The following is a 24770-nucleotide window of genomic DNA, read 5'->3' as shown; positions in this document are numbered from 1 at the left end:
CTCCAGAAAAGGCACTTAAAGATACAGAAATATGTGACTTAAATGACAGAGAATTCAAGATTGCAGTTCTGAAAAAACTCAACGAGATGCAAGAAAACACAGAAAGGCAGTTAAATGAACTCAGAAACATAATCAAAGAACAACATGAGCATTCTACGAAAGAGATTGAAATTTTAAAAAAGAACCAAATAGAATTTCTGGAGATTAAGAACTCTTTATCCATTCATCTATCGAAGGACATTTTGGTTGTTTCCATGTCTTGGCCACAGTAAACACAGCTGCAATGAACATTGGAACACACGTGTCTTTATCTCTAAATGTTTTCAGATTTTTTGGGTAGATACCCAGGAGAGGGAAGAAGTTGTGGTATATATACATAATGGAATACTATTCGGCAGTAAGAAAAGATGAGAGACTTCCGGAAAAATGGCGGAGTGAGGTGAGCCTCTGTAAAGCTCCTCTGGAATTTACAAAGAATCGAACAACAAAAACTCCACAAAGGACTCCCTGCACAGCAGACAGGCAACACGAAGAGGCCCACTACCGACTGAAATCACCTACAGGTGGGAGATTCGCGCGAGCGGGGGGAGGAGGAAAGGGAGAAGTGCGCGGAGACGGAGCCGCACGGGCGCAGGACACAGACCTCACTCAGTGCGCCGAGCTCGCTGCTTCCCGGAACTACCGCAGCTGCGGGAGAGGGAAGAACTTGGACTGCTAGGGCTCCGCCAGGGCTCCACAGGGCTGAGGGGACAGCATATAACACGGCTGAACCCAACGCTCACGGCAGAGACCTCGGAGAAAAGACTGAGGGAAAAAGGCTGAAAACGGTGGTTTAAGCCCTCACTGCCGAGCAGAGAACGGAGCCTTAGGCACTGAGACTAGCCGCCCCCTCCCTCCCCTCCCAGAGCTCGCCCCGCCCCCACCTGCCCGGTGCTAGAAGCGAAACAGTAGCAGTGTCAGATCAAAACAACAGAAAATTTGCTGTTTTGAGAACTGTGGACCGAAGACACAAATTCACAGCCCAACTAGTTCCAGCAAAGGGGAGAGAGCTGTGGAAGCAGGACCGGCTGTGGTGGTGGTTGCCGCCATTGCTCTGGACCACCTCTCACAACTCACCCCACCCCTGACCCCACCTATCTGGGCGGATCCCTGCAGGAGTAAACAGAACTGCTGAAACATACGGGCTCTGAATCAGGAGCTGGAAGAGCTTTGGAACATCAAAAGCTCTCCACATACCCACCAGGACACTGCGCCCTGTGACCTAGACGAACTATTAACAGAGGAGAAGCCCATCTCCCAGGGAATCCCCCCATTGTGTGAGAAGCTGGAATAGTGCAGAGAAAACATAGCACTACCGTGTGGGAGAGGAAACATAGGCTGCAGCCGGAGAAAAAATAAAACATTCACCCGTGAAGTCCTGGAAAACAAAAGAAAGACCTCTTCCTATCAACCTGTTGTAGAAGCCACTCCTGAAGATGTCTAGGAAGAGAAATAATAAATCAGTAATTACCATGAATAACCAAGGCAACAAGATAGCTCAGAAAGAAAGTGAAAAGTCTCCAGAAAAGGCACTTAAAGATACAGAAATATGTGACTTAAATGACAGAGAATTCAAGATTGCAGTTCTGAAAAAACTCAACGAGATGCAAGAAAACACAGAAAGGCAGTTAAATGAACTCAGAAACATAATCAAAGAACAACATGAGCATTCTACGAAAGAGATTGAAATTTTAAAAAAGAACCAAATAGAATTTCTGGAGATTAAGAACTCTTTATCCATTCATCTATCGAAGGACATTTTGGTTGTTTCCATGTCTTGGCCACAGTAAACACAGCTGCAATGAACATTGGAACACACGTGTCTTTATCTCTAAATGTTTTCAGATTTTTTGGGTAGATACCCAGGAGAGGGAAGAAGTTGTGGTATATATACATAATGGAATACTATTCGGCAGTAAGAAAAGATGAGAGACTTCCGGAAAAATGGCGGAGTGAGGTGAGCCTCTGTAAAGCTCCTCTGGAATTTACAAAGAATCGAACAACAAAAACTCCACAAAGGACTCCCTGCACAGCAGACAGGCAACACGAAGAGGCCCACTACCGACTGAAATCACCTACAGGTGGGAGATTCATGCGAGCGGGGGGAGGAGGGAAGGGAGAAGTGCAGAGACGGAGCCGCGCAGGCGCAGGACACAGACCTCACTCAGTGCGCCGAGCTCGCTGCTTCCCGGAACTACCGCAGCTGCGGGAGAGGGAAGAACTTGGACTGCTAGGGCTCCGCCAGGGCTCCACAGGGCTGAGGGGACAGCATATAACACGGCTGAACCCAACGCTCACGGCAGAGACCTCGGAGAAAAGACTGAGGGAAAAAGGCTGAAAACGGTGGTTTAAGCCCTCACTGCCGAGCAGAGAACGGAGCCTTAGGCACTGAGACTAGCCGCCCCCTCCCTCCCCTCCCAGAGCTCGCCCCGCCCCCACCTGCCCGGTGCTAGAAGCGAAACAGTAGCAGTGTCAGATCAAAACAACAGAAAATTTGCTGTTTTGAGAACTGTGGACCGAAGACACAAATTCACAGCCCAACTAGTTCCAGCAAAGGGGAGAGAGCTGTGGAAGCAGGACCGGCTGTGGTGGTGGTTGCCGCCATTGCTCTGGACCACCTCTCACAACTCACCCCACCCCTGACCCCACCTATCTGGGCGGATCCCTGCAGGAGTAAACAGAACTGCTGAAACATACGGGCTCTGAATCAGGAGCTGGAAGAGCTTTGGAACATCAAAAGCTCTCCACATACCCACCAGGACACTGCGCCCTGTGACCTAGACGAACTATTAACAGAGGAGAAGCCCATCTCCCAGGGAATCCCCCCATTGTGTGAGAAGTTGGAATAGTGCAGAGAAAACATAGCACTACTGTGTGGGAGAAGAAAAATAAGTTGCAGTTGGAGAAATAATAAAACATTCTACCAACAAGTATTGGCAAACAAAAGAAAGACCGCTTTCTATCAACCTGCTGCAGAAGTCACTCCTGTAGATGTCTAGGAAGAGAAATAGTAAACCAGTAATCGCCATGAATAACCAAGGCAACAAGATAGCTCAGAAAGAAAGTGAAAAATCTCCAGAGAAGGCACTTAAAGATACAGAAATATGTGACTTAAATGACAGAGAATTCAAGATTGCAGTTCTGAAAAACTCAACGAGATACAAGAAAACACAGATAGGCAGTTAAATGAACTCAGAAACTCAATCAAAGAACAGCATGAGCATTTTACGAAAGAGATTGAAATCTTAAAAAGAACCAAATAGAATTTCTGGAGATTAAGAACTCAATAGAAGAAATTAAGAATGAAATAACCAGCTTAGGTAGTAGAGTTGACCAGATGGAGGAAAGAATCAGTGACATCGAAGATAGAAACCTGGAAATGACACAAATAGAAGAAGAAAGAGACTTGAGACTTAAAAGAAATGAAAGAACTCTACAAGAACTTTCTGACTCCATCAGAAAGAGCAATATAAGAATAATGGGCATACCAGAAGGAGAAGAAAGAGAGAAGGAACAGAGAATATATTCAAACAAATTGTCGATGAGAACTTCCCAAATTTGTGGACAGAACTGGACCCTCGAATCCAAGAAGCAAATAGAACACCTAGTTACCTCAATCCCAACAGGCCTTCTCCAAGGCACATTGTATTGAAGCTGTCTAAAATCAACGACAAAGAAAGAATCCTCAAGGCAGCCAGGGAAAAGAAGACGGTAACTTACAAAGGAAAGCCCATTAGATTATCATCAGATTTTTCAGCAGAAACTCTACAAGCCAGGAAGGAGTGGAACCAAATATTCAAACTATTGAAAGAGAGAAACCATGAGCCAAGAATAATATATCCAGCAAAGATATCCTTTAGATATGAAGGAGGAATAAAGACCTTTCCAGACATACAGAAGCTGAGGGAATTTTCTAATACACGACCTGCACTACAAGAAATACTAAAGGAGGCTATTCGACCACCATCAACAGGGACAATTTGTGGCAACCACAACTCAAAAAGGGGAGAGTAAAGGCCTGAACCGAATATGGGAATGGAGAAAGTAAGCGTGCTGAAGAAAATGGAATACTCTAAATATCAAACTTTCTTTTACATAAACTTAAGGGTAACCACTCAAAATAAATCCAGAATTGAAATATATACTGAAATAAAAGAAGAAACAGAGGGAAACATCATAGAATACCACCACACAGAAATAATAGACAACAACAAAAAGGCAAAGAAACAATGGAGACACAGCCTTACCAGAAAACTAAAGATAGAATGACAGGAAATCCTCACATATCAATAATCACCCTAAATGTAAATGGACTGAACTCACCAATAAAAAGGCACAGAGTAGCAGATTGGATCAAAAAACTAAACCCAACCATATGCTGTCTCCAAGAGACACATCTCAGCTACAAGGACAAGCATAGACTCAAAGTGAAAGGGTGGAAATTGACACTCCAAGCAAATGGTACCCAGAGAAAATCAGGTGTAGCCATAATGATATCAGATGAAACAGACTTCAAGGTGAAAAAGATAACAAGAGACAAAGATGGACATTTCATAATGGTGAAGGGACTGTACAACAAGAAGACATAACAGTCATCAATATTTATGCCCCCAATCAGGGAGCACCGAAATACACCAAGCAACTACTAACAGAACTAAAGGGAGAAATTGACCAAAACACAATTATACTAGGGGACTTAAATACATCATTGACAGCTATGGATAGATCATCCAAACAGAAAATAAATAACGAAATAGTAGCCCTAAATGACACATTAGATGAAATGGACATAATTGACATTTATAGAGCACTTCATCCTAAAACATCAGACTATACATTCTTTTCTAGTGTACATGGAACATTCTCAAGGATAGACCATATATTGGGACATAAAATCAGTCTCAACAAATTTAAGAAGATTGAAATCATACCATGCATATTCTCTGATCACAAGGCTTTGAAATTGGATATCAACTGTAAAAAGAAAGCGGAAAAACACAAATACATGGAGATTAAACAACATACTTTTAAAGAAGGACTGGGTCAAAGAAGAAATTAGAGGAGAGATCAAAAGATACATAGAAACAAATGACAATGAAAATACATCCTACCAAAATTTTTGGGATGCAGCGAAAGCAGTTTTAAGAGGAAATTTATCTCATTACAGGCCTATCTCAAGAAACAAGAAAACTCCCAAATAAATAACCTCATGTTACACCTTAAAGAACTAGAAAAGAAGAACAAGTAAAACCCAAGGTCAGCAGAAGAAAGGAAATAACAAAATTAGAGCAGAACTAAATGAAATAGAGAACAAAAAGACAATAGAAAAAATTAATGCGACGAAGAACTGGTTCTTTGAAAAGATTAACAAAATTGACAAATCCTTGGCTAGACTCACTAAGATAAAAAGAGAGAAGACACTAATTAACAAAATCAGAAACGAAAAAGGGGACGTTATCACGGACACCACAGAAATATAAAGGATCATCCAAGAATACTATGAAAGACTATATGCCACCAAATTCAACAACCTAGAAGAAATGGACAAGTTCTTGGAAACATATAGCCTTCCAAGGCTGAACCATGAAGAAGTGGATAATCTAAACAGACCGATCACCAGTAACGAAATTGAATCAGTCATCCAAAACCTTCCCAAAAGCAGAAGTCCGGGACCAGATGGCTTCACTAGTGAATTCTACCAAACCTTCAAAGAGGATCTAACACCAATCCTACTCAAACTCTTCCAAAAATTGAAGACGAGATAGTACTCCCCAACTCATTTTATGAGGCCAACATTACCCTGATACCAAAACCTGGTAAGGACAGCACAAAAAAAGAAAATTACAGACCAAAATCTCTGTTGAATACAAATCAAAATTCCTAAATAAAATTCTAGCAAATAGAATACAACAATGCATTAAAAAGATTATTCATCACGACCAAGAGGGGTTCATCCCCGGGGCACAAGGATGGTTCAACGTCTGCAAATCCATCAATGTGATACATCACATAAACAAAATAAAGGACAAAAATCATATGATTATATCAATTGATGCAGAAAAAGCATTTGACAAGATGCAATATCCATTTATGATTAAAACACTTAATAAAATAGGTATGGAAGGAAAATACTTCAACATAATACAGGCCATATAGGACAAGCCCTCTGCATATCTCATAATTAGTGGTTAAAAACTGAAGCCCTTTCCTCTACGTTCAGGAACATGACAGGGCTGTCACCTATCACCTCTGCTTTTCAACATAGTGTTTGAAGTCCTTGCCAGAGCAATCAGGCAAGAGAAAGAAATAAAAGGCATCCAAATTGGATTTGCAGAAGTTAAATTATCACTCTTTGCAGATGGCATGATGCTATATATAGAAAACCCTAAAGACTCCACCAAAAAGCTATTAGAAACAATCAACGAATACAGTAAAGTTGCCGGCTACAAAAATCAACGTACAAAAGTCTATTGCTTTCCTATATACTAACAATGAAATCTCAGAAAAAGAAACACAAAAAACAATTCCTTTTGCAATTGCAGCAAAAAGAATAAAATACCTAGGAATAAACTTAACCAAGGATGTGAAAGACCTATATGCTGAAAGCTATAGGACATTTTTGAAAGAAATTGAAGAAGACACAAAGAAATGGAAAGACATTCTGTGCTCATGGATTGGAAGAATCAACATAGTTAAAATGGCCGTATTACCCAAAGCTATATACAGATTTAATGCAATCCCCATCAAAATCCCAATGGCATTTTTTAAAGAAATAGAACAAAAAATCATCAGATTTGTTTGGAACCACAAAAGACCCTGAATAGCCAAAGCAATCTTAAGAAAAAGAACAATAATGGAGGTATCACACTTCCTGACTTTGGCTTGTACTACAGGGCTACAATAATCAAAACAGCATGGTATTGGCAGAAAAACAGACACATAGACCAATGGAATAGAATTGAGAACCCAGAAATAAAACCACATAAATATGGACAGATAATTTTTGACAAAGAAGCTAAAACATACAATGGAGCAAAGACAGCCTCTTCAATAAATGGTGCTGGGAGAATTGGATAGCCACGTGCAAAAGAATGAAACTGGACTGCTATTTGTCACCATGTACCAAAGTTAATTCAAAATGGATCAAAGACTTAAGCATAAGACCTGACACAATAAACTGCATAGAAGAAAACATAGGTACTAAACTTATGGACCTTGGGTTCAAAGAGCATTTTATGAATTTGACTCCAAAGGCAATGGAAGTAAAAGCTAAAATAAACGAATGGGACTATATGAAACTTAAAAGCTTCTGCACAGCAAAAGAAACCATTGACAAAATAAAGAGGCCACCAACTGAATGGGAGAAGATTTTTGCAAATAGTGCCTCCGATAAGAGGCTAATATCTAGAATATACAAGGAACTCATGCAACTCAACAACTAAAAAAACAAACAACCCAATTGAAAAATGGGCAGAGGACTTGAAGAGACATTTCTCCAAAGAGGACATACAAATGGCAAATAGACATATGAAAAAATGCTCAACATCACTAATCATCAGAGAAATGCAAATCAAAACCACAATGAGATATCACCTCACCCCAGTCAGAATGGCTATCATCAACAAGACAAATAGTAACAAGTGTTGGAAAGGCTGTGGAGAAAAAGGAACCCTCATACACTGTTGGTGGGAATGCAGACTGGTGCAGCCGTTATGGAAGGCAGTGTGGAGGTTCCTCAAAAAATTATGAATAGAATTACCATATGACCCAGCAATCCCTCTCCTGGGTATCTACCAAAAAAATCTGAAAACATTTAGAGATAAAGACACGTGTGCTCCAATGTTCATTGCAGCTTTGTTTATGATGGCCAAGACATGGAAACAACCAAAATGTCCTTCAATAGATGAATGGATAAAGAAGTTGTGGTATATATACACAATGGAATACTATTCGGCAGTAAGAAAAGATGATATAGGAACATTTGTGACAACATGGATGGATCTTGAGAGTGTAATGCTGAGCGAAATAAGTCAGACAGAAAAAGCAGAGAACCATGTGATTTCACTGATATGTGGTATATAAACCAAAAACAACAAGAAAACAAGACAGACAAATGAGAAACAAAAACTCATAGACACAGACATAGTTTAGTGGTTACCAGAGGGTAAGGGGGGTGGGGGGTGGGAGATGAGGGTAAAGGGGATCAAATATATGGTGATGGAAGGAGAACTGACTCTGTGTGGTGAACACACAATGGGATTTATAGATGATGTAATACAGAATTGTACACCTGAAATCTATGTAATTTTACTAACAATTGTCACCCTTATAAATTAAAAAAAAAAAAAAAGAGAAAGAAAGAAAATGTTCCATGTGGGTTTATCAGAAATTTCTTATCAGTGTTTTAAATTCTGTCTCTGGTAGGTTGGTTGCCTCCATTTCATTTAGTTCCATTTGTAGAGGTTTCTTCTGTTGTTTTTTATTTGAGACATGTTTTTTGTTTCCTTGTTCTGCCAGCCACTCTGTGTTTGCTTCCATGTGTTAGGTAGATATTCTATGTCTCTCAGTCTTTGCTGGGTGGCCTTATGTAGTATGTGTCCTGTGTCATCAAATTGGGCATTCTCCCTAATCTCCAGTGTGTGTGTGTTCCAGAGGTGTCCCTTCTGTTTTTTGTGTTCTCCTGTTGTAGTCGATCCTTGATTGCTTTTGGTGCATCAGTGGGTGGGATTGACTCCCAGGCTGACTAACTCTGAGGATTGGCTATGCCCACAGTGTATGAGCTACTGTTTGGGGGCTGACCCTTCAGAGGAGGCTTCACCTCTTTGGGCTGTTGTGCCTTTTGAGACACCCTCTTTGCATGTGCTGCTTATGGGGCTAACCAGGTAGTTCTCTGGTGTGGTCTGAAGCTGGCCTCTGGGTGTTTTCTTGTGTCTCTTGGTTGGGGCTCCCATGCAGGACAATTTCAGCCTTGCCTGTTACCAACCCTCGACTACCTGGTAGGTGCCTCAAAGCTATATGTGGTTGGCTGCTGCCTGTACTAGACCTGGAGGCATGTGGGGGTGGCCTTGCCATGAACTGAGGCTTGCTACCACCAATATTAGGCCTTAGGCAGCTTAGCAAAAGACCCAGGACCCCCTAGGCCTATTGCCATCTGCCAGCTGCCTGTAAGATCCAGTCACTGAAAGAGGCTCCTCCTTAGGTGCGTGGGTCTGGCTGGTTGCCCTGGTGTGGAGAGTGTTCTTGTCCATGCTGCACAAGCTGGGTGTGGTGGAGTTCAAGTGAGTCATGAAACGTGACTGGTATTTTTCTATTTTCTCACAGTTCTGAAGGCTAAAAGTCCAATATAAAGGTGTCCTCAGGTTTGGTTTCTTCTGAAGCCTCTCTCCATGGGTTGAAGATGGCCACCTTCTCTCCGTGTCCTCACATGGTCTTTTCTCTGTGCCGTGACTGGTGGTTTTTACAACATTAATACAGTTTCAGTTCTTATGCCAGTATTTGGCCTGTGACCACCTCGCATAGCGCCCCAAGAACACTGCAGCCAGCCACCATCTCAGGCTCACAAATTCCTGATAGCTGTCCCTTAGTGGATGTGGTGCAGTTTTTGTGTCACTTTCCACCAGCAAAATTTCACCAGGCCAGTTGCAGATTGTCCACTGCTGTAAAAAATTTCCTCTGTGGCTTGAGGGGGCAGGGCCTGCCACCCAGGTACACAGAGTACCTCTAGTAATGCAACTCTAGGTGGGCAGAGTAGAGTTCCAGGGAGCTATGGGGTATGGTTGGTGGTTTCTGTAAAGTCAACACAGTTTTGGCTTCAGCACTTGTGCTGGGCCCATAAACACCGCACAAAAATTCTCTGAGAACACTATGGCCAGCCACCGCCTGTCTCAGGCCCCCCACACCACTGCCTGTCTCAGCTGTGGTGCAGGGCTTGGCTTAACATCCATCACTAAACGTTTCCTGGGCCACCAGAGGCCCTCCATCTACTTTAATCTGAAGCCTGTGGGGTGGGTCCAGCAGCCCAGGAGTCAAGTTTCTGGGCAAAATAGCATTAGTTGTGCAGAGAGCAGGGACGCAGACATCACTAAGAAACTGTGCTTGGGCAAATTCCACAAGACCAATGCAGTCCCATACTTGGTCCTTTGGGGGAAGGCTTAATCCTGAAAAGATGGTGCCCCTTCTCACCCCCCTCCCCATAAGCCATACATGTGCAGGCTTCATACAGGGAAACAATGGCTCCCATCACTCCAGCTCTAGTACCAAAGACATTCAGTTCAGTCCTTCCCTTCACGTCCCTGGGCCTCCTGAGCTGCCACCCCCTCCACCAGAGACCAGGTGAGAACCTATCAATGAGCAGGTTCATGTGCCAGCTTTACAAGAGGACGTCTGGGTTTCCAGCTGCCTTCCATCCCACCAGGAAGGATAGATAGAATCCTCGCTGATTTTCACTGCCAGATGCCATAGGAACTCCTCTTCTCAGCACAGGATCCCTGGGCTGGGGAGTCTGGTGTGGGGTTAGGGGCCCTCTCCCTCTTCAGGGGGGACTTCTGCCACCGAGGTTTCCCTCTCAGCATCCAACCTCTTTCTGTGGGTTTGGGGTCAGCCTGTTTGTGTTTCATGTCTCAATGTGACCTCTTCTTTATATCTTTAGTTATAGTGGTTCTTTTTCAGCTAGTATTCAGATGAATCTTGAGGTTGATTGTTCTATAACTTATTTGTAATTTTGGTGTGATCCTGGGATGCAGTAGGCATAGTATTTACTTAATCTGCTATCTTGAATTGTTCCAATTGCTTTCAGTTTTATATCCCACATGAGTGAAGTCATATGGTTCTTGACTTTTTCTGTCTGACTTATCTCACTTAGCATGATAATCTCAAGATCCAGATATATGAAAAAATGCTCAAATTCACTAGCTGTTAAGGAAATGCAAATCAAAACCACAATGAGATACCACTTCATGCCTGTTAGAATGGCTATCATCAACAAGACAAGTAATAACAAGTGGTGGAGGCATTGTGGAGAAAAAAGAGCCCTCATACACTGCTGGTGAGAATGTAAATTGATACAGCCACCATGGAAAGCAGTATGGAGGTTCTTCCAAAAATTATGGGTAGAATTGCCATATGACCCAGCAATCTCTCTTCTGGATATCTACCCCCAAAAATCTAAAAACACTTATCTATAAAGATACATGTACCCTTATGTTAATTGCAGCATTATTCATGGTGTGCAAGACATGGAAAAAACAAGTGTCCTTTGGTAGATAATTGGATAAAGAAGATGTGGTACATACATACAGTGGAATATTACTTGGCCACAAGAAGAGCTGAAATACTGTCATTTGTGACAACATGGATAGATCTTGAGGTTATCATGTATGGAATTATTTTGTTTCCATTTTGCAGATCAGAAAGTCAGCTTACAGAATAATAAGTGATTTGACCATATGAAATAACTATAGCTGACATCTGAACTAGAACCCACATACTGGAATCCTGAACTTACACATATTCCATTACTCCTAATGATTCTTGTTCCTGTAAAGTAGATTTTTTTTTTGGGGGGGGTGGTTTAAAGATCTATCTTATTGTGGAACCTTAGGGAAGGCATGTCTAGGGCAGACCAATCTCTTCTTTTGTAAACTAATTTATTATTTATTCAAAGAACTAAATTTTGTTCGATGTTTATTTGATACTTGGTAAACATCGAACAAAATTTAGTTCTTTGAATAAAGTATCAAGTATTTGTGCCTTTTAGAAACTCATTTATTTAAAAACAAAAACAAAAAACAAACAAACAAAAAAAAAAACACCTGAAAAGCAGAAGTGTCATAAAGAAATAAAATATGGTGTTAGATTTGTTCTGAGGCTGAGAATATTACTTCTGTTACATTGATGAGTAAGGTTTTATAAAGGGAAGGAGACAACCTTTGACTAGGAATCTGAAGTCCAGGTAGAATCTATATATACATAGATATATGAGCAAAAAATTATTTAGGGGAATGAGTATAGTTGCTATTTATTTTTACTGTGTGAAAAACTATAGCTTTCCAGAAATGCTGAATTGGTATGGAGATTGTCAAGAGCAACTGCAATCATTTGCCAAAAGTTCCCTCCTTTTTTCTTCAGAAGTATTACATTGTGAGCTACTACTTCCTGTACTCTCAGTTCTAAATGTTCCAGTAGACTGATATAACAGAGAAGAATGCAGGAATTTTCCACAAACAAAGTATATATTTGCTAAGTTGTTCTAATGTTAGACTCTTCAGCAAGACAATGATAATTATGTAGAATTTGATCTCAACATTTCTGTTTATCTCTTGCTATTTCTCCTTACCCCTCTGACATACAAAGCTCATGTTCTAGCTATCCCTGTCCGCTTCATGAAATTGTTGTACCTTTCTTATCCTTGTGCCTTTGTTTACACATAGTTCCACCTAATTGTTAGGATATGTGTTTTGGGCTGTATTATGTTCTACCATGGTTATACGTATTCTTCCCTTCTTTTCCAGTTGAATGAAAATGTCCATATCCTACATCTCCTGACATAGCACCCTACATATAGAATACACTCTATAAAAGCTTACTTAATTGGTTTAGATGGCCTTGCATTCCTCCAAACTTCAATATTTTATGGCATGAAGTATTGAGCTTGAGATATTTGTGCTTTACTAGAGGTATGATTTGGACATATAGGTACTTTCCAAACCCAACAGTGAAGACCATCTGTACCCAGACTGCTTCTAGAAGCTCTACTCAGGGACCATACATGAAATTGCCCACCCGACCTGGTGGAAGTCTGCCTTTTGAGTTTTACCTGGCCTTGCTGAGGAACAGGAAGAATTTCTGGGTCTCATTTAGGTTCTTCTTACGATCCTCCGTGTGCCCCAGCAGGTCATCCCAGGCCTTGTTCAGCTCCATCTGCTGCCTCTGCAGGTCACCAGTGGCATCAGGGTGGGACTCACTGAGCCTCTCTGCTGTCTCCCCCAGTATGGTCACCTGGGGAAGTACAAGAGCTCTGATAATCAGCCTAGAGTCACATCTCTAGCAAAAGAATAATCCTGAGCCCTGGGGGTGCTCACTCCTCAAACAGATATCAGTGAGGTATAAGAACATCTTGCTACTTTATTAACTAAAATGCCAAATCTATTGGTACACGTGATAACTCCCTGAAGTAGTCAACATTGATACGACCATACTTCTTTTTAAGATAATAAGGCTGTCAAAGAGGGTACTTAAGAGAATGCTGGTTAGTGGCAGCATTGTTAGGGAACCTAAGGACCCTGATTTTTAATATAAAAGTCTTTCTAATATAGATATTTGTGAGCTTCCTTTTGCTCTGCATGATAATGCCATGCTGTACGATGACTGATTTATCTCAGAGTGTATCTGACAAGCTCCAGAGTTCACTTTTCAGTTGGAGGAGGATTCAGCTCATTCAATCACTTGTGAAGAAAACTCTGCAACATGCTCAGGCATTGGCCTGGCCATCTTGGGGGTATGACCATTTTCTATTTATCTTAGGATACTGGCCTCCAACTAACTTCTGTAAGTTCTGCTCACTTGGAACCCATTAAAGAGGCGCTTGGACAATAGGAGGTTCATTTTGAATATGTTTTCCCTCCATGTCCCAGGGCATGTCCTTTTAGTGGCTTTGTTTTAGGGACAGGGTACAACAACAACTATGGAGTAATAGAAAGAGAACTGTAAGAATAGGGACTGGGAAATAAGACCACAGGCAAGGGCATTGGTAGGTATAAACATGAAGAGGAAAGTGTTAGAAAAGCTTGGAATTTCATGTCTCACCTTTTCCCCCAGGGGTATGAGGTCTCTTTCAAAGCCCTCATGCTGCCGCTGAAGCGCCTGAACACTGAACAGATCTGAGCCAGGATCAGCAACACTCAGGGCCTGATACTTATTCTCAATCTGCTCCTTCATGTCATCTGCTTCTCTGGTACATGAGAGTAAAGAGTTTAAGAGTAATAATGTGTACCAGAGGCAGAGTTGATGGACTCACAAGGAAGTAATCACTACTACCACCACCACCACCATCACCACCACCACTACCACCCCACCACAACCACCATCACCATCCTTTTTAATGTGTTAGAACGTATGCTCATTTAATATTCACAACAATGACTTGAGGCATAGTTACCATTACCATTACCATTTTACATATGAGAAACCTGAAGCTTAAAGATGCCAAGTATATTTCCTTAAGATTATACTACTGCTAAATTGTAGAGCCTAGGTCTGAATGAAGTGGCCTGACTGCAGAGCTACATGCTTAACTATTATATTTCATAAAATTCCATCTTAAGCCATTCTAAACAACAAGAACTATGTGTATTTTAGTTTTTCTCTTCTCTGGATATTCAAAAATAAATTCATTTTATAAATACATTTGTAGGTATTTGGTTTCCTATTTGTTTGTTCACTTATTTGTTTGCTTATTTAGTTACGTGTATGTATTTCTTAGTTTCGACACAGATTTGGAAATCAGACATAACAAAGTGTTGAATCAACAGTTAAAGTCACTGTGATGTTCATGGTTCTCTGCCATCTATTTATAGTTCAGAAATATAGTTACTTAAACCTCTTGTTTCTATTTTAAGTTTCATTCACTATCACAAAAACATATAGATGGCCTGATTACTAGAAAATTGAAATTGGTTGTCTGGGAGTATCCTATGTGCCAAGTGAGGAATCTACTACTGAAACACCTGCTCTCCTATTAGGTCAATCTCAGGAAGAAAGGTTATACTAATAACTATGGTTCTAAAAGTAATTAGAGTCTAAAAGTAATTAGACTTTTTTTTTTTTTTTTTTTTTTTTTTTCGAGTGGGTTCTAGAGCAGCACTGTTTTTTAGGGTTAAAATTCTCACCTGTGAAACATTTGGACAGCATGGGCACTCCCTAGAAGTTGGCGCTGTTCCTCTGCAAGCCTCTGCAAGGAGCCCCAGCGGTTGTTCAACTCCTAAAAAAGGCAGATATACCAGACTTTAGCTACGGAGCAGACTCAGATTGATCAGTGGTGTCTAAAGACAAGATGGGGTTTAAGTCATGGTTGCTTTCATGCTATCTCCCTCAGAAATTGCATAGGTTTATTTCTTTCTTGGATAGCTTGAGTTTGGGCTTCATTTATACCAGTGCAGTTAAGAAAGGGATTGCTTTCTTTCCCAAACTAATGTTTCAGGGTGGAACTGTCAACCATAGAGTAGCTATTATGTTTCTCTAGGAGAACCATAGCACCTTTCTGCATCCTGAATTTATGAAACAAAGTAGCCTTTTAGAATCCTACTTTCTGTACGGGGTGAGTAAATTGTACCTATGAACATGTCCTTTTTACCCCATATCAACCACCACAAAAAGCAGCAGAAAACTTACTCACTGGTTTATGACAATGCAGAGAGCTGGGCAACACATTCCATTAATATTCATTAGATATTTTATGGAACTCTAGGTCCAAATCTGAATCAGGTCTAGAATGCTTTCTTCCCCATCTCTACTGACCTATATTCTTTTCATTCTTTCATTAGATTTTATGAGAGCCTATCTCTTCCAGTAAATTTTCTTGATTTAACCCTTTTACTATCATAGGTCCTTTATCTGTATTTTCTTTGTATTCATGTATTTGAATACTGAATTTATTGTATCTGTGTGGGGAGAGGTGAGTGTGTGTTGCAATTTAAGGACTTCACATCAGTTCAAATGACTGGACTGTTCGGACTATTGTCTTTGGCCTTTTCTATAGCCAGCTCCATACTGCCTTTACCTTCTGCGTGTCCTAGCTGATCTGTGGAATATCAAGTTGAGTGTATTTAAGTGAAATAATGACTCCCAAAGCTCAACCTGGTAATGGAAGAAGACATAGTTACCTGCTGTATCTGACTTCCTTCTGGTGTTAGAAGCCCTTCAAATAGAAGATCATCAGCCACCTTGTTTATGTCCCTCAGTCGAGGCTCATTGGTCTTCAAATCCTAAGTAAGAAAAATTTCCCAAAGCAGTGTAAATCCCCTCCTTAAGAATCTTTAATATTTGCCTGCTCATCTCTGCCCTCTCTTGGCTAAATTTTAAAATGCATTTCTAACTTTACTTTCAATGCACAACAAGCTGCCCTCCTCCAATCTGTCACTAAGAAGAGTACCTTTAATCTCCCTGACACCCAGTGACTATAAAAAACTTGGCAAGGGAGCTGTTATGTATCTGAAGTATGGAGCATGTCCATTTTCCTAGTATATATATATATATATATATATATATATATATATATATATATATCCCCTGTTCTTATCTTTTGATGGTTTTTGTTTGACCCCCCCTCAAATTTTAAGTTACTTATATATTGGTGTATTGGAGCATTATCTTAGATCTTATATCTTGCAAATATTTTCTCTCCATGTGTTGATTGTTCATGACTTTATTTATGGTGATATTTGCCATGCAAAACCACAGAGTTTTTTTGCTTCTTTGTTTGTTTTAATTAAAATTGTCAGTCTTTTCTTTTCTTAATTAAAGTTTATTGGGGTGATAATTGTTAGTAAAGTTACATTACTAACTTTGCAGGTGTACAACTCTGCAATACAACATCTATCAATCTATTCTTTTAGTGCATTTAGTGAACCTGAATTTTGAGTCATAGTTAGAAAGCCTTTCCCCACAAGGCATTAAAAAACATACTATAAAATTTTTATAACTAGAATAGTGTGGTGATAACACATGAATAGACAGGCAAGTCTAATCATAGTTTATCAAGTCTGTTATAGAAAAAACAGAAATAATTTCAAATACGTATGGAATTTTACTATATGATAAATGTAGCAACTCAAATCACTATGGCAAAAATGAACTTTTTAGTAAATGATGTTGGAACAATTGCTCTGCCATTTTGGAGAAAAGATAAGATTGACCTCTACCTCAGCATATTTAATAATAAACTCCAAATGAATAGTATCTAAATGTAAATTCAATCCATATAAGTATCCGGAGAAAATTAGGTGAATTTCTCCCTTCCTGGCTTTTTTAGAAATCTCTCCCTGGATTAAGTAACACCATCAGAGGGATCTATATTTGAGCCATGTAATATTCTTTCCTACCAATACAAACTGCTCCACATTCTATAGAATTTCATGGACTGAGTTGCAATCCGCTTATACTGAGGTATATTGTAAGCAACAGTTTTAGGGAGCACATCACAATGTCTACCGTGACAATATTGTTTATTACGTTATACAATAACATTTCCCATGGAAGTCTCATTCTTGGTGTTCTTTTATAATTGTACTCCTGTTTTCTTTCTTTCTTTTTACTCTTTATATATTCCCAAAATAAATTATAATCTCTATATTTATCTATCATATCATCTATCACTTTGAATTCCATAAGAAAAAGACGAAAGAGAGGGAGAGAGAGAGAGAGAGAGAGAGAAAAGTTTATACTCACTGCTAATTAAAATAATAAAATGAGTCTGAGAGAATAAAGAAGAATGAAAGGGTTTTAGACAGGCAGAAACTAGAAATCATCTAGCTGTAAAGTCAGGTTGTTCTTCCCACCCAATTTCTGCCCCATAATTAGACTTTACACAGAGTTTCACAACACCTCATCTCAACCTGGGCATCAGGAACACAGTACAGTATTAGGCAAGTTTTGAAGAATTCAGGGAGGTTAGCACTCCCTGTAGGACTTGGGAGTAGCAGGAATTGCAGGCTGCAAAGTTAGTGACCACTTTCCTCTGTATTTTGCTTGCATCCACAATACCCAGAGAAAGATTTGAAATGTGAAACTCTCAGTAGCTTTGGGGAGTATATTTTGCAAATGTGAAATTAAGGAGTTACTTAGGAAGAGATATGGGATAAAAGGAAACAATGATAACCCTCAAAAAGCTATCTGGAGGAGGAGGTTCCTCTTTCTTACCGTTTGGAACTCATCAAACTTTTTCTGCAGTTCCCAAACATCATCTGGTTCTACCCCAGTGTTTTCTGCCCTTTTCTCTCTGATCCAGTCCAGCATGTCTCCTGCCTCATAGGCCAATAAAAACTCATTGTAACATTGCAATAGACGACGTCTGCGTTCTTCTGCCCGATCAAGAAGGGAGTGGTACCTGGGTGGATAAATGAAGAGAATGGAGAAGTAGAATAACAGATGGAGAAAAAACAGAAGAGTACAGGCAGGGTGAGAGAGGGAGAGAATTAAAGGGACAAAAGAGAGAGAGAAAAGTCAAAAGGTGAACAGTAAAGGAGAGGAGGAAATAAAAATAAAAGGAAAATAGCATTGAGAGCAGAGAGACAAACACACAGTGTACCACTTAAAAAGAATAAAAATGTCCCTAAAGTATGACATCCCATAGAAGTGAAATTTCAGCATGCCTCTTGATAACTGGGTATGAAATAACCTGGCATAGTAAACAAATTGATATGGAAGTCAGAAGATGTTTTAATAACCTTGAAAGAATGCTGGTCAGGGAATCAGAAGATGTGACTCTATTAAGTGTCTCACTTTGGGCAATTGACTTAGTGGTACTAGGTTTCCCTTTCCTCATATAAAAACTGAAATATTTGAAGGACCCTAAGTTTACTTTCAGCTCTTAAAATCTGTGAATTTTCAAGGCCTCTTTAATCTAACAGATGCAGTCATGAGAACTGACTTTGACCAACAGGAAATGTTTGGTCAAACACCTGTCCAGTTCTCCAGTCTCCAGAACTTACTGATTCTCAATCTGTTCCTGGTGCTGTGTGATGTTGCCTGGTTCTTCTCGCTGCCGCTGTGGGAGCATAGGAAACTCATCATGGGCCAGTTTCCTGACGTAGACAGCTGGCACAAAACCCTGGTGATCATCAGCTTCTACCTTCCACCAGTCCTGAAGGGAGAGCAGATCCCTACTCCTTTAGTTCTTGGAAAAGTCACAAATAGGATAGGCTTCAACTCTCTTAACTAAGTCTCTAAACACAGGCACAGCCTGGTGGCCAAGAGAAGCAAACCGTTTTTATGAGGGGTATTATAATTTTGACATATTGCAAAAAACATAAATAAGAAGTTGCAGGAATCGCAGAGAAAAGCCTCTGAAATCAAGGAATCTGACATATGATTATAGACCTTTAACTTCAATGAGGTTTTCTAAAACCAAAGATAATTCTTGTAATGATGGGAAATTTTGTCCACTAGGAATTAAAAAATAAACAAACATGGAGCCAGAATCAAACTGGACTTCTTAGTAGTGGAGCATCTGAATATGACAACATTGTACAGGAACTTCTGTCAACCTATCCCTTTCCCAGAACTCCTAAAAAATTGTGTTGCCCTGAAATTCACTTATGTGAATGCTTTATGCTTAAGTATCACCCTAATCCCCACAGAGCATTTTGGGTGTGGTGCTATACAAGGTGTGATCAAAGAATAGGGTGAGTGTTAAAATAAAAAAAAATTGTTACAGTAAAAGACACATCACCATCAAGCCCCCTCTAAATACATCCCCCTCACTTTGTACACATTTATCCCATTATTCTTGCCAATTTCTGAAGCAGTTCTAGAAGTCCTGAAGGACTTCTAGAAGTCCTCTTTCGTGAGTGTTTTTAGTCGTGCTGTCATGGCTGCCTTGATGTCCTGAATCAATTCAAAATGTTTACCTTTCATGGTCATTTTGACTTTGGGGAAGAGCCAGAAGTCACATGGTGCCAGATCCAGTGAATAAGGTGAATGAGGACACACGATAACGTTTTTATTTGACAGAAATTGCCATACCAGAAGCAAAATGTGACATGGAGCCTTTCTACTGTGATCACAAAATATAGTGAATGCTGCTACTGAATGACATCCAATGGAAAGGCAGGCATCTTCAATATGGGAAGTGGTGTGTTGAACCTTAGTAACAGTGTGTGATAAGTTTCAACTTGTTCAGTGCAGTCAGTCAGGTGTGAGCTATGGTTGAGAGAAGGCGTGTATTTTTTTTTCAATGTGACATATAGATGATGTGTTACAGAATTGTACACTTGAAACCTATGTAACTTTACTAACCATTGTCACCCCAATAAACTAATTCTTTTTAAAGGTGTGTTTTAAAGTATGTAATTAATCATCCTCTATCATGACAACGTTCTGTGTCACATATCGCTTCTGTTATACGGCAATTTCTGTCACATAAAAACATTATGGTGTGTCCTCATCCACCTTATTCACTGGATCTGGCACTGTGCGACTTCTGGCTCTTCCCCAAAGTCAAAATGATCCAGGACATCAAGGCAGCCATGATGGTGCAACTAAAGACACTCACAAAAGAGGACTTCCAGAACTGCTTCAGAAAGTGGTAAGAATGGTGGTATAAGTGTGTTTGAAGTGAGGTAGAGTATTTTGAGGGGGATTAATGGCAATGTGTCTTTTACTGTAATAATATTTTTTTTTAATTTAGACATTCACCGTATTGTTTGATCTTACCTCATACTGAGCACTTTGGAGTTAATCTCAGGGAAGTGGAGAAGACTAAAGAGAAAGGAGGACTGGCACACAGCATATCTGATAATGAAACATTTTGCTTCACTAAAAGATTAACTTGTCCTCAGAGTCCCAAACTCTTATCTCCTCTTCCCAATCATTTTTCAAGATTAATTATTAAAATATAAAGAAATGTTTGAGCTTTTATAAAAGTATATTTTAAACTGTAGCTCATATTTTGTCACTGTTCTCACAAAATTGTCTAAAGAAAACCAAGTTGACAAAAGACTTCTTGATCAGGATCCTCCTAACCCAGCCACTGTTGTTCCATCACTAGGAACATTGGCACAGAAAAGAAACAAGCAAAGAGATGGGAAAAGGAACAGTTTAATCCTGAAATATGTGTACATATTACAGAACTGCCACTCATAGCTTGTATGTTTTTGGGCTAATTACTTAAGATCCTTGAGTCTTCATTTTGTTAACTGTAATTGGTATTATAATCCCAAAAAATATGTACAGCATCCTACACAATATCTGGAAGAAAGATACTTTCAATAAATTATGGTTATTTAAGAGAGACAGCAACAGAAAAATATTGGCTGACCAAAATATGGATATCTGACAGGGTTAGGAGAGATGATTGCAGAAGAATTGTCTTGTTTTGGGGAAGAAGGTTAGAAGGGACATTCACCTTGTTGATGGAACTGAGCAGAGTTAAGATATCATCTTTCTTCATGGTGACTTCTCGGGGGCTACGGGCTTGGAAGTCATATAAAGCCACAACTCTCTCTTCTCGAGTGGCTCCCTCCACTGGTGCAGCCTGTTGTTGCTAAACAAAAACAGGAAGCAGACTATGTAAGTCACCCATTGGAAATATCTCTCTGTAGAACCTAATAATGTGTGTATGTGGGGGGTGGGGGTTCTCCTTAGGCCTCACAGGTGAGAGGAGCCTCTGGCTGGAACCTCTTACATGGCTGCCTGTAACAGAGAGATCACCACATGTCATGTTCAGAGATATTGCTCCACCCTATCACTTCTCATGGGACAGGGAGGCTGAGCAATATGAAAAGAGTGAGCAAATGAGTATGTAGTTTATGGAAAAATATTAATGGCCCTAAGACATCAGTATTTATTTAACTTTTATTTATTTATTGTATTAGATTCAGTTGTACAAAACAAATTAATGATTAGACACTTACAACCCTCACAAAGTGATAACCCCTTAAAGTCTATTACCCATCTGACACCATACAGAACTATTACAATACCATTAACTATATTCACTATGCTGAACTTTACATCCCATGAATATATACATAAAATAGTTGACATTTAATATTATTTTGTGTTGCTTCAGGTGTACAATACAGTGGTTAAGCATTTATATGATTTATGAAATGATTCCCCTGATAAGTCTAGTACCCATCTGACACCATACATAGTTTTACAACATTATCGACTATATCCCCATACTGTATTTCACATCTCTGTGACTATTTTGTAACTACTAATTTATACTTCCTAATCACTTTACCTATCTCACCCATCCCCCCTCAAGTCTCCTGCCATCTAGCAACCATCAGTTTTTTTCTCTGTATCTATGAGTCTATTTCTGTTTTGTTTGTTCATTTATTCTGTTCTTTAGATTCTACATATAAGTGAGATCATATGGTATTCGTCTTTCTCAGTCTGGCCTATTCCACTTATATTCTCTAGGTCCATCCATGTTGTTGCAAATGGTAAGATTTCATTCTTTTTAATGGCAGGGTAATACTTCATTGTGTAAATGTACCACAATTGTTTTTATCCTATTGTTTATTGATGGGCATTTTAGTTGTTTCTGTATCTCGGCTATTGTAGTGTTGCAGCAAACATAGGGGTGCATATTTTTTTTTGGAATTAGTGTTTTGGATTTCTTTGGATTAATACCCAGGAGTGGAATTGCTGGGTCATAAGGTAGTTCTATCTTTAATTTTTTGAGGGACCTCCATACTATTTTCCATAGTGGCTACATCAATTTGCAATCCAACCAACAGTGCATGAGGGTTTCCTTTTCTCTATATCCTCGCCATCACTTGTTGTTTGTTGATTTATTGATGATAGTCATTCTGACAGGAGTGAAGTAGTCTCTTACTGTGGGTTTTACTTGCATTTCTCTGATGATTAGTGACATTGAGCATCTTTTCATATGTCTACTGGCCATCTGTATGCATTCTTTGAAGAAATGTGTATTCAGGTCCTCTGCTCATTTATTAATTGGATTGCTTGTTTTTTTGGTGTTGAGTTGTATGAGTTCTTTTAATATAAATTTTGGACATTAATTCATTATCAGATGTATCATTGGCAAATATCTTCTCCCTTTCACTAAGATGTCTTTTGGTTTTGTTGGTTTTAAGCCAGCAGTTCTTAAAGCAGATAATTAAGGATTATTTACAATATCCAAGATATGGAAGCAACCTGAGTGTTCAACAATGGATGAATAAACAAGAAGTGGTACATGTATATAATGGAATATTACTTGGCCATTAAAAAGAATGAAATCTCTCCATCTGCAACAACATGGGACCTAGAGGATGTTGTGCTGAGTGGAGTAATTCAGACTGAGAAAGAAAAATGCCATATGATTTCACTTATATGTAGAATAGACAGAACAAAATTAATGAACAAACAAAATAGAAAGAAATTCATAGATAAGAGAACAGTTTGATGGTTGCCAGATGGGAGGGGAGTTAGGGGGATGGGTGAAAAAGGACTGAGATTGAGAAGTCCAAATTGGTAGTTACAAAATAGTCACAGGGATGCAAATTATAACATAAGGCATATACTCAATATTATAATAATTATGTATGGTGTCAAATGGATACTAGATTTATTGGGGTGATGACTTTGTAAGTTATGCAAATGTCTAATCACTATGTTGTACACCCAAAACTAATATAATATTGTATGTCAACTCTAATTGAAAATAAAAAATATTAAAAAAAGAAAGAGAATAAGGAAAAACGCAAACAAAGGAAATAATAAAGACTGAAAACATAAACAAAAGGAGGAAACATGTCCCAAATAAAAGAACAGAAGAAACCTCCAGAAATGGAACCAAATGAAACAGAGCTAACCAACCTATCAGAGACAGAGTTCAGAACACTGATGATAAGAATGTATAAGGAGCTTAGAGATGACATAAAGAAGGATATAGAAATCATAATGAACAACCAGTTAGAAATAAAGAACGTAAGAAGGAATTAACAGGTTAGATGAAGCAGAGGATCGAATTAGCAACTTAGAAGATAAGTTAGAAGAGATCACCCAAACAGAACAACAGAAAGAAAAAAGCATAAAAAACAATGAAGATGGTTTAAGAGACCTCTGGGATAACATCAAGCACAAAAACATGCGCATCATAGGAATACCAGAAGGTGAAGAGAGGAAGCAAGGGATTGAGAACATATTTGAAGTAATAATGTCCGAAAACTTCCCTAACCTGATGAAGGAAACCGACATACAAGCCCAGGAAGTGCAGAGAGTTCCAACCAGGATAAACCCAAACAGGTCCACACCAAGACACATTATAATTAAAATGGCAAAGGTTAAAGACAAAGAGAGAATCCTAAAAGCAGCAAGAGAAAGACAGAAGTTTACATACAAGGGAATTCCCATAAGACTATCAAATGACTTTTCTACAGAAACATTAAAGGCCGGGAGGGAGTGGCAGGAGATACTCAAAATGATGGAAATAAAGGCCTACAACCTAGATTGCTTTATCCAGCAAGGCTATCATTTAAATTTGATGGAGAGATAAAGAGCTTCCCAGAAAAGAACAAGCTAAAGGAATTTATTACCACCAACCCAGCATTGCAAGAAATACTAAAAGGACTTCTGTAAATAGAAGAAAGATGAAAACAGTCTAACTACAAATTTAAAAATGGCAATAACTATGTACCTATCAATAATTACTTTAAACATAAACGGAATAAATGCTCCAATCAAGAGACATAGGGTGGCTGAGTGGATAAGAAAGCAAGACCCTTGTATATGCTGTATACAAGAGACTCACCTCAGATCAAAAGACACACACAGGCTGAAAGTGAAGGGTTGGAGTAAGATATTTCATGCAAATGGAAATGAGAAAAAAGCTGGAGTTGCAATACTTATATCTGACAAAATAAACTTTAAAATGAAGAACATATTAAAAGACAAAGATGGGCACTATATAAAAATAAAGGGCTCAATCCAACAAGAGGACATAACCCTAGTAAACATCTATGCACCCAACATAGGAGCACCTAAATATATAAAACAGATAT

At 39.3% G+C, this 24770-nt stretch overlaps 1 protein-coding gene across 4 annotated transcripts in view; it reads right to left on the bottom strand.

Annotated features, from left to right (window-relative positions):
* Positions 1 to 24770, bottom strand: part of SPTA1 (spectrin alpha, erythrocytic 1) — a 131783-nt gene that overhangs the window by 47974 nt on the left and 59039 nt on the right. For all 4 annotated transcript variants that reach the window (XM_074318723.1, XM_019751299.2, XM_074318724.1 and 1 more), the window contains exons 21-27: positions 21158 to 21295; positions 18744 to 18895; positions 17953 to 18139; positions 15918 to 16019; positions 14925 to 15016; positions 13843 to 13987; positions 12854 to 13035 (exon numbers count right to left, since the gene is read on the bottom strand). In XM_074318723.1, the coding sequence (XP_074174824.1) occupies positions 12854 to 13035; positions 13843 to 13987; positions 14925 to 15016; positions 15918 to 16019; positions 17953 to 18139; positions 18744 to 18895; positions 21158 to 21295 (998 nt within the window). The remainder of the gene's footprint in view (positions 1 to 12853; positions 13036 to 13842; positions 13988 to 14924; positions 15017 to 15917; positions 16020 to 17952; positions 18140 to 18743; positions 18896 to 21157; positions 21296 to 24770) is intronic.

This window comes from Rhinolophus sinicus, linkage group LG14 (assembly GCF_036562045.2).
Source record: "Rhinolophus sinicus isolate RSC01 linkage group LG14, ASM3656204v1, whole genome shotgun sequence".
Classification (NCBI taxonomy): Eukaryota; Metazoa; Chordata; class Mammalia; order Chiroptera; family Rhinolophidae; genus Rhinolophus; species Rhinolophus sinicus.
This window is presented reverse-complemented; position numbering and strand designations above follow the sequence as displayed.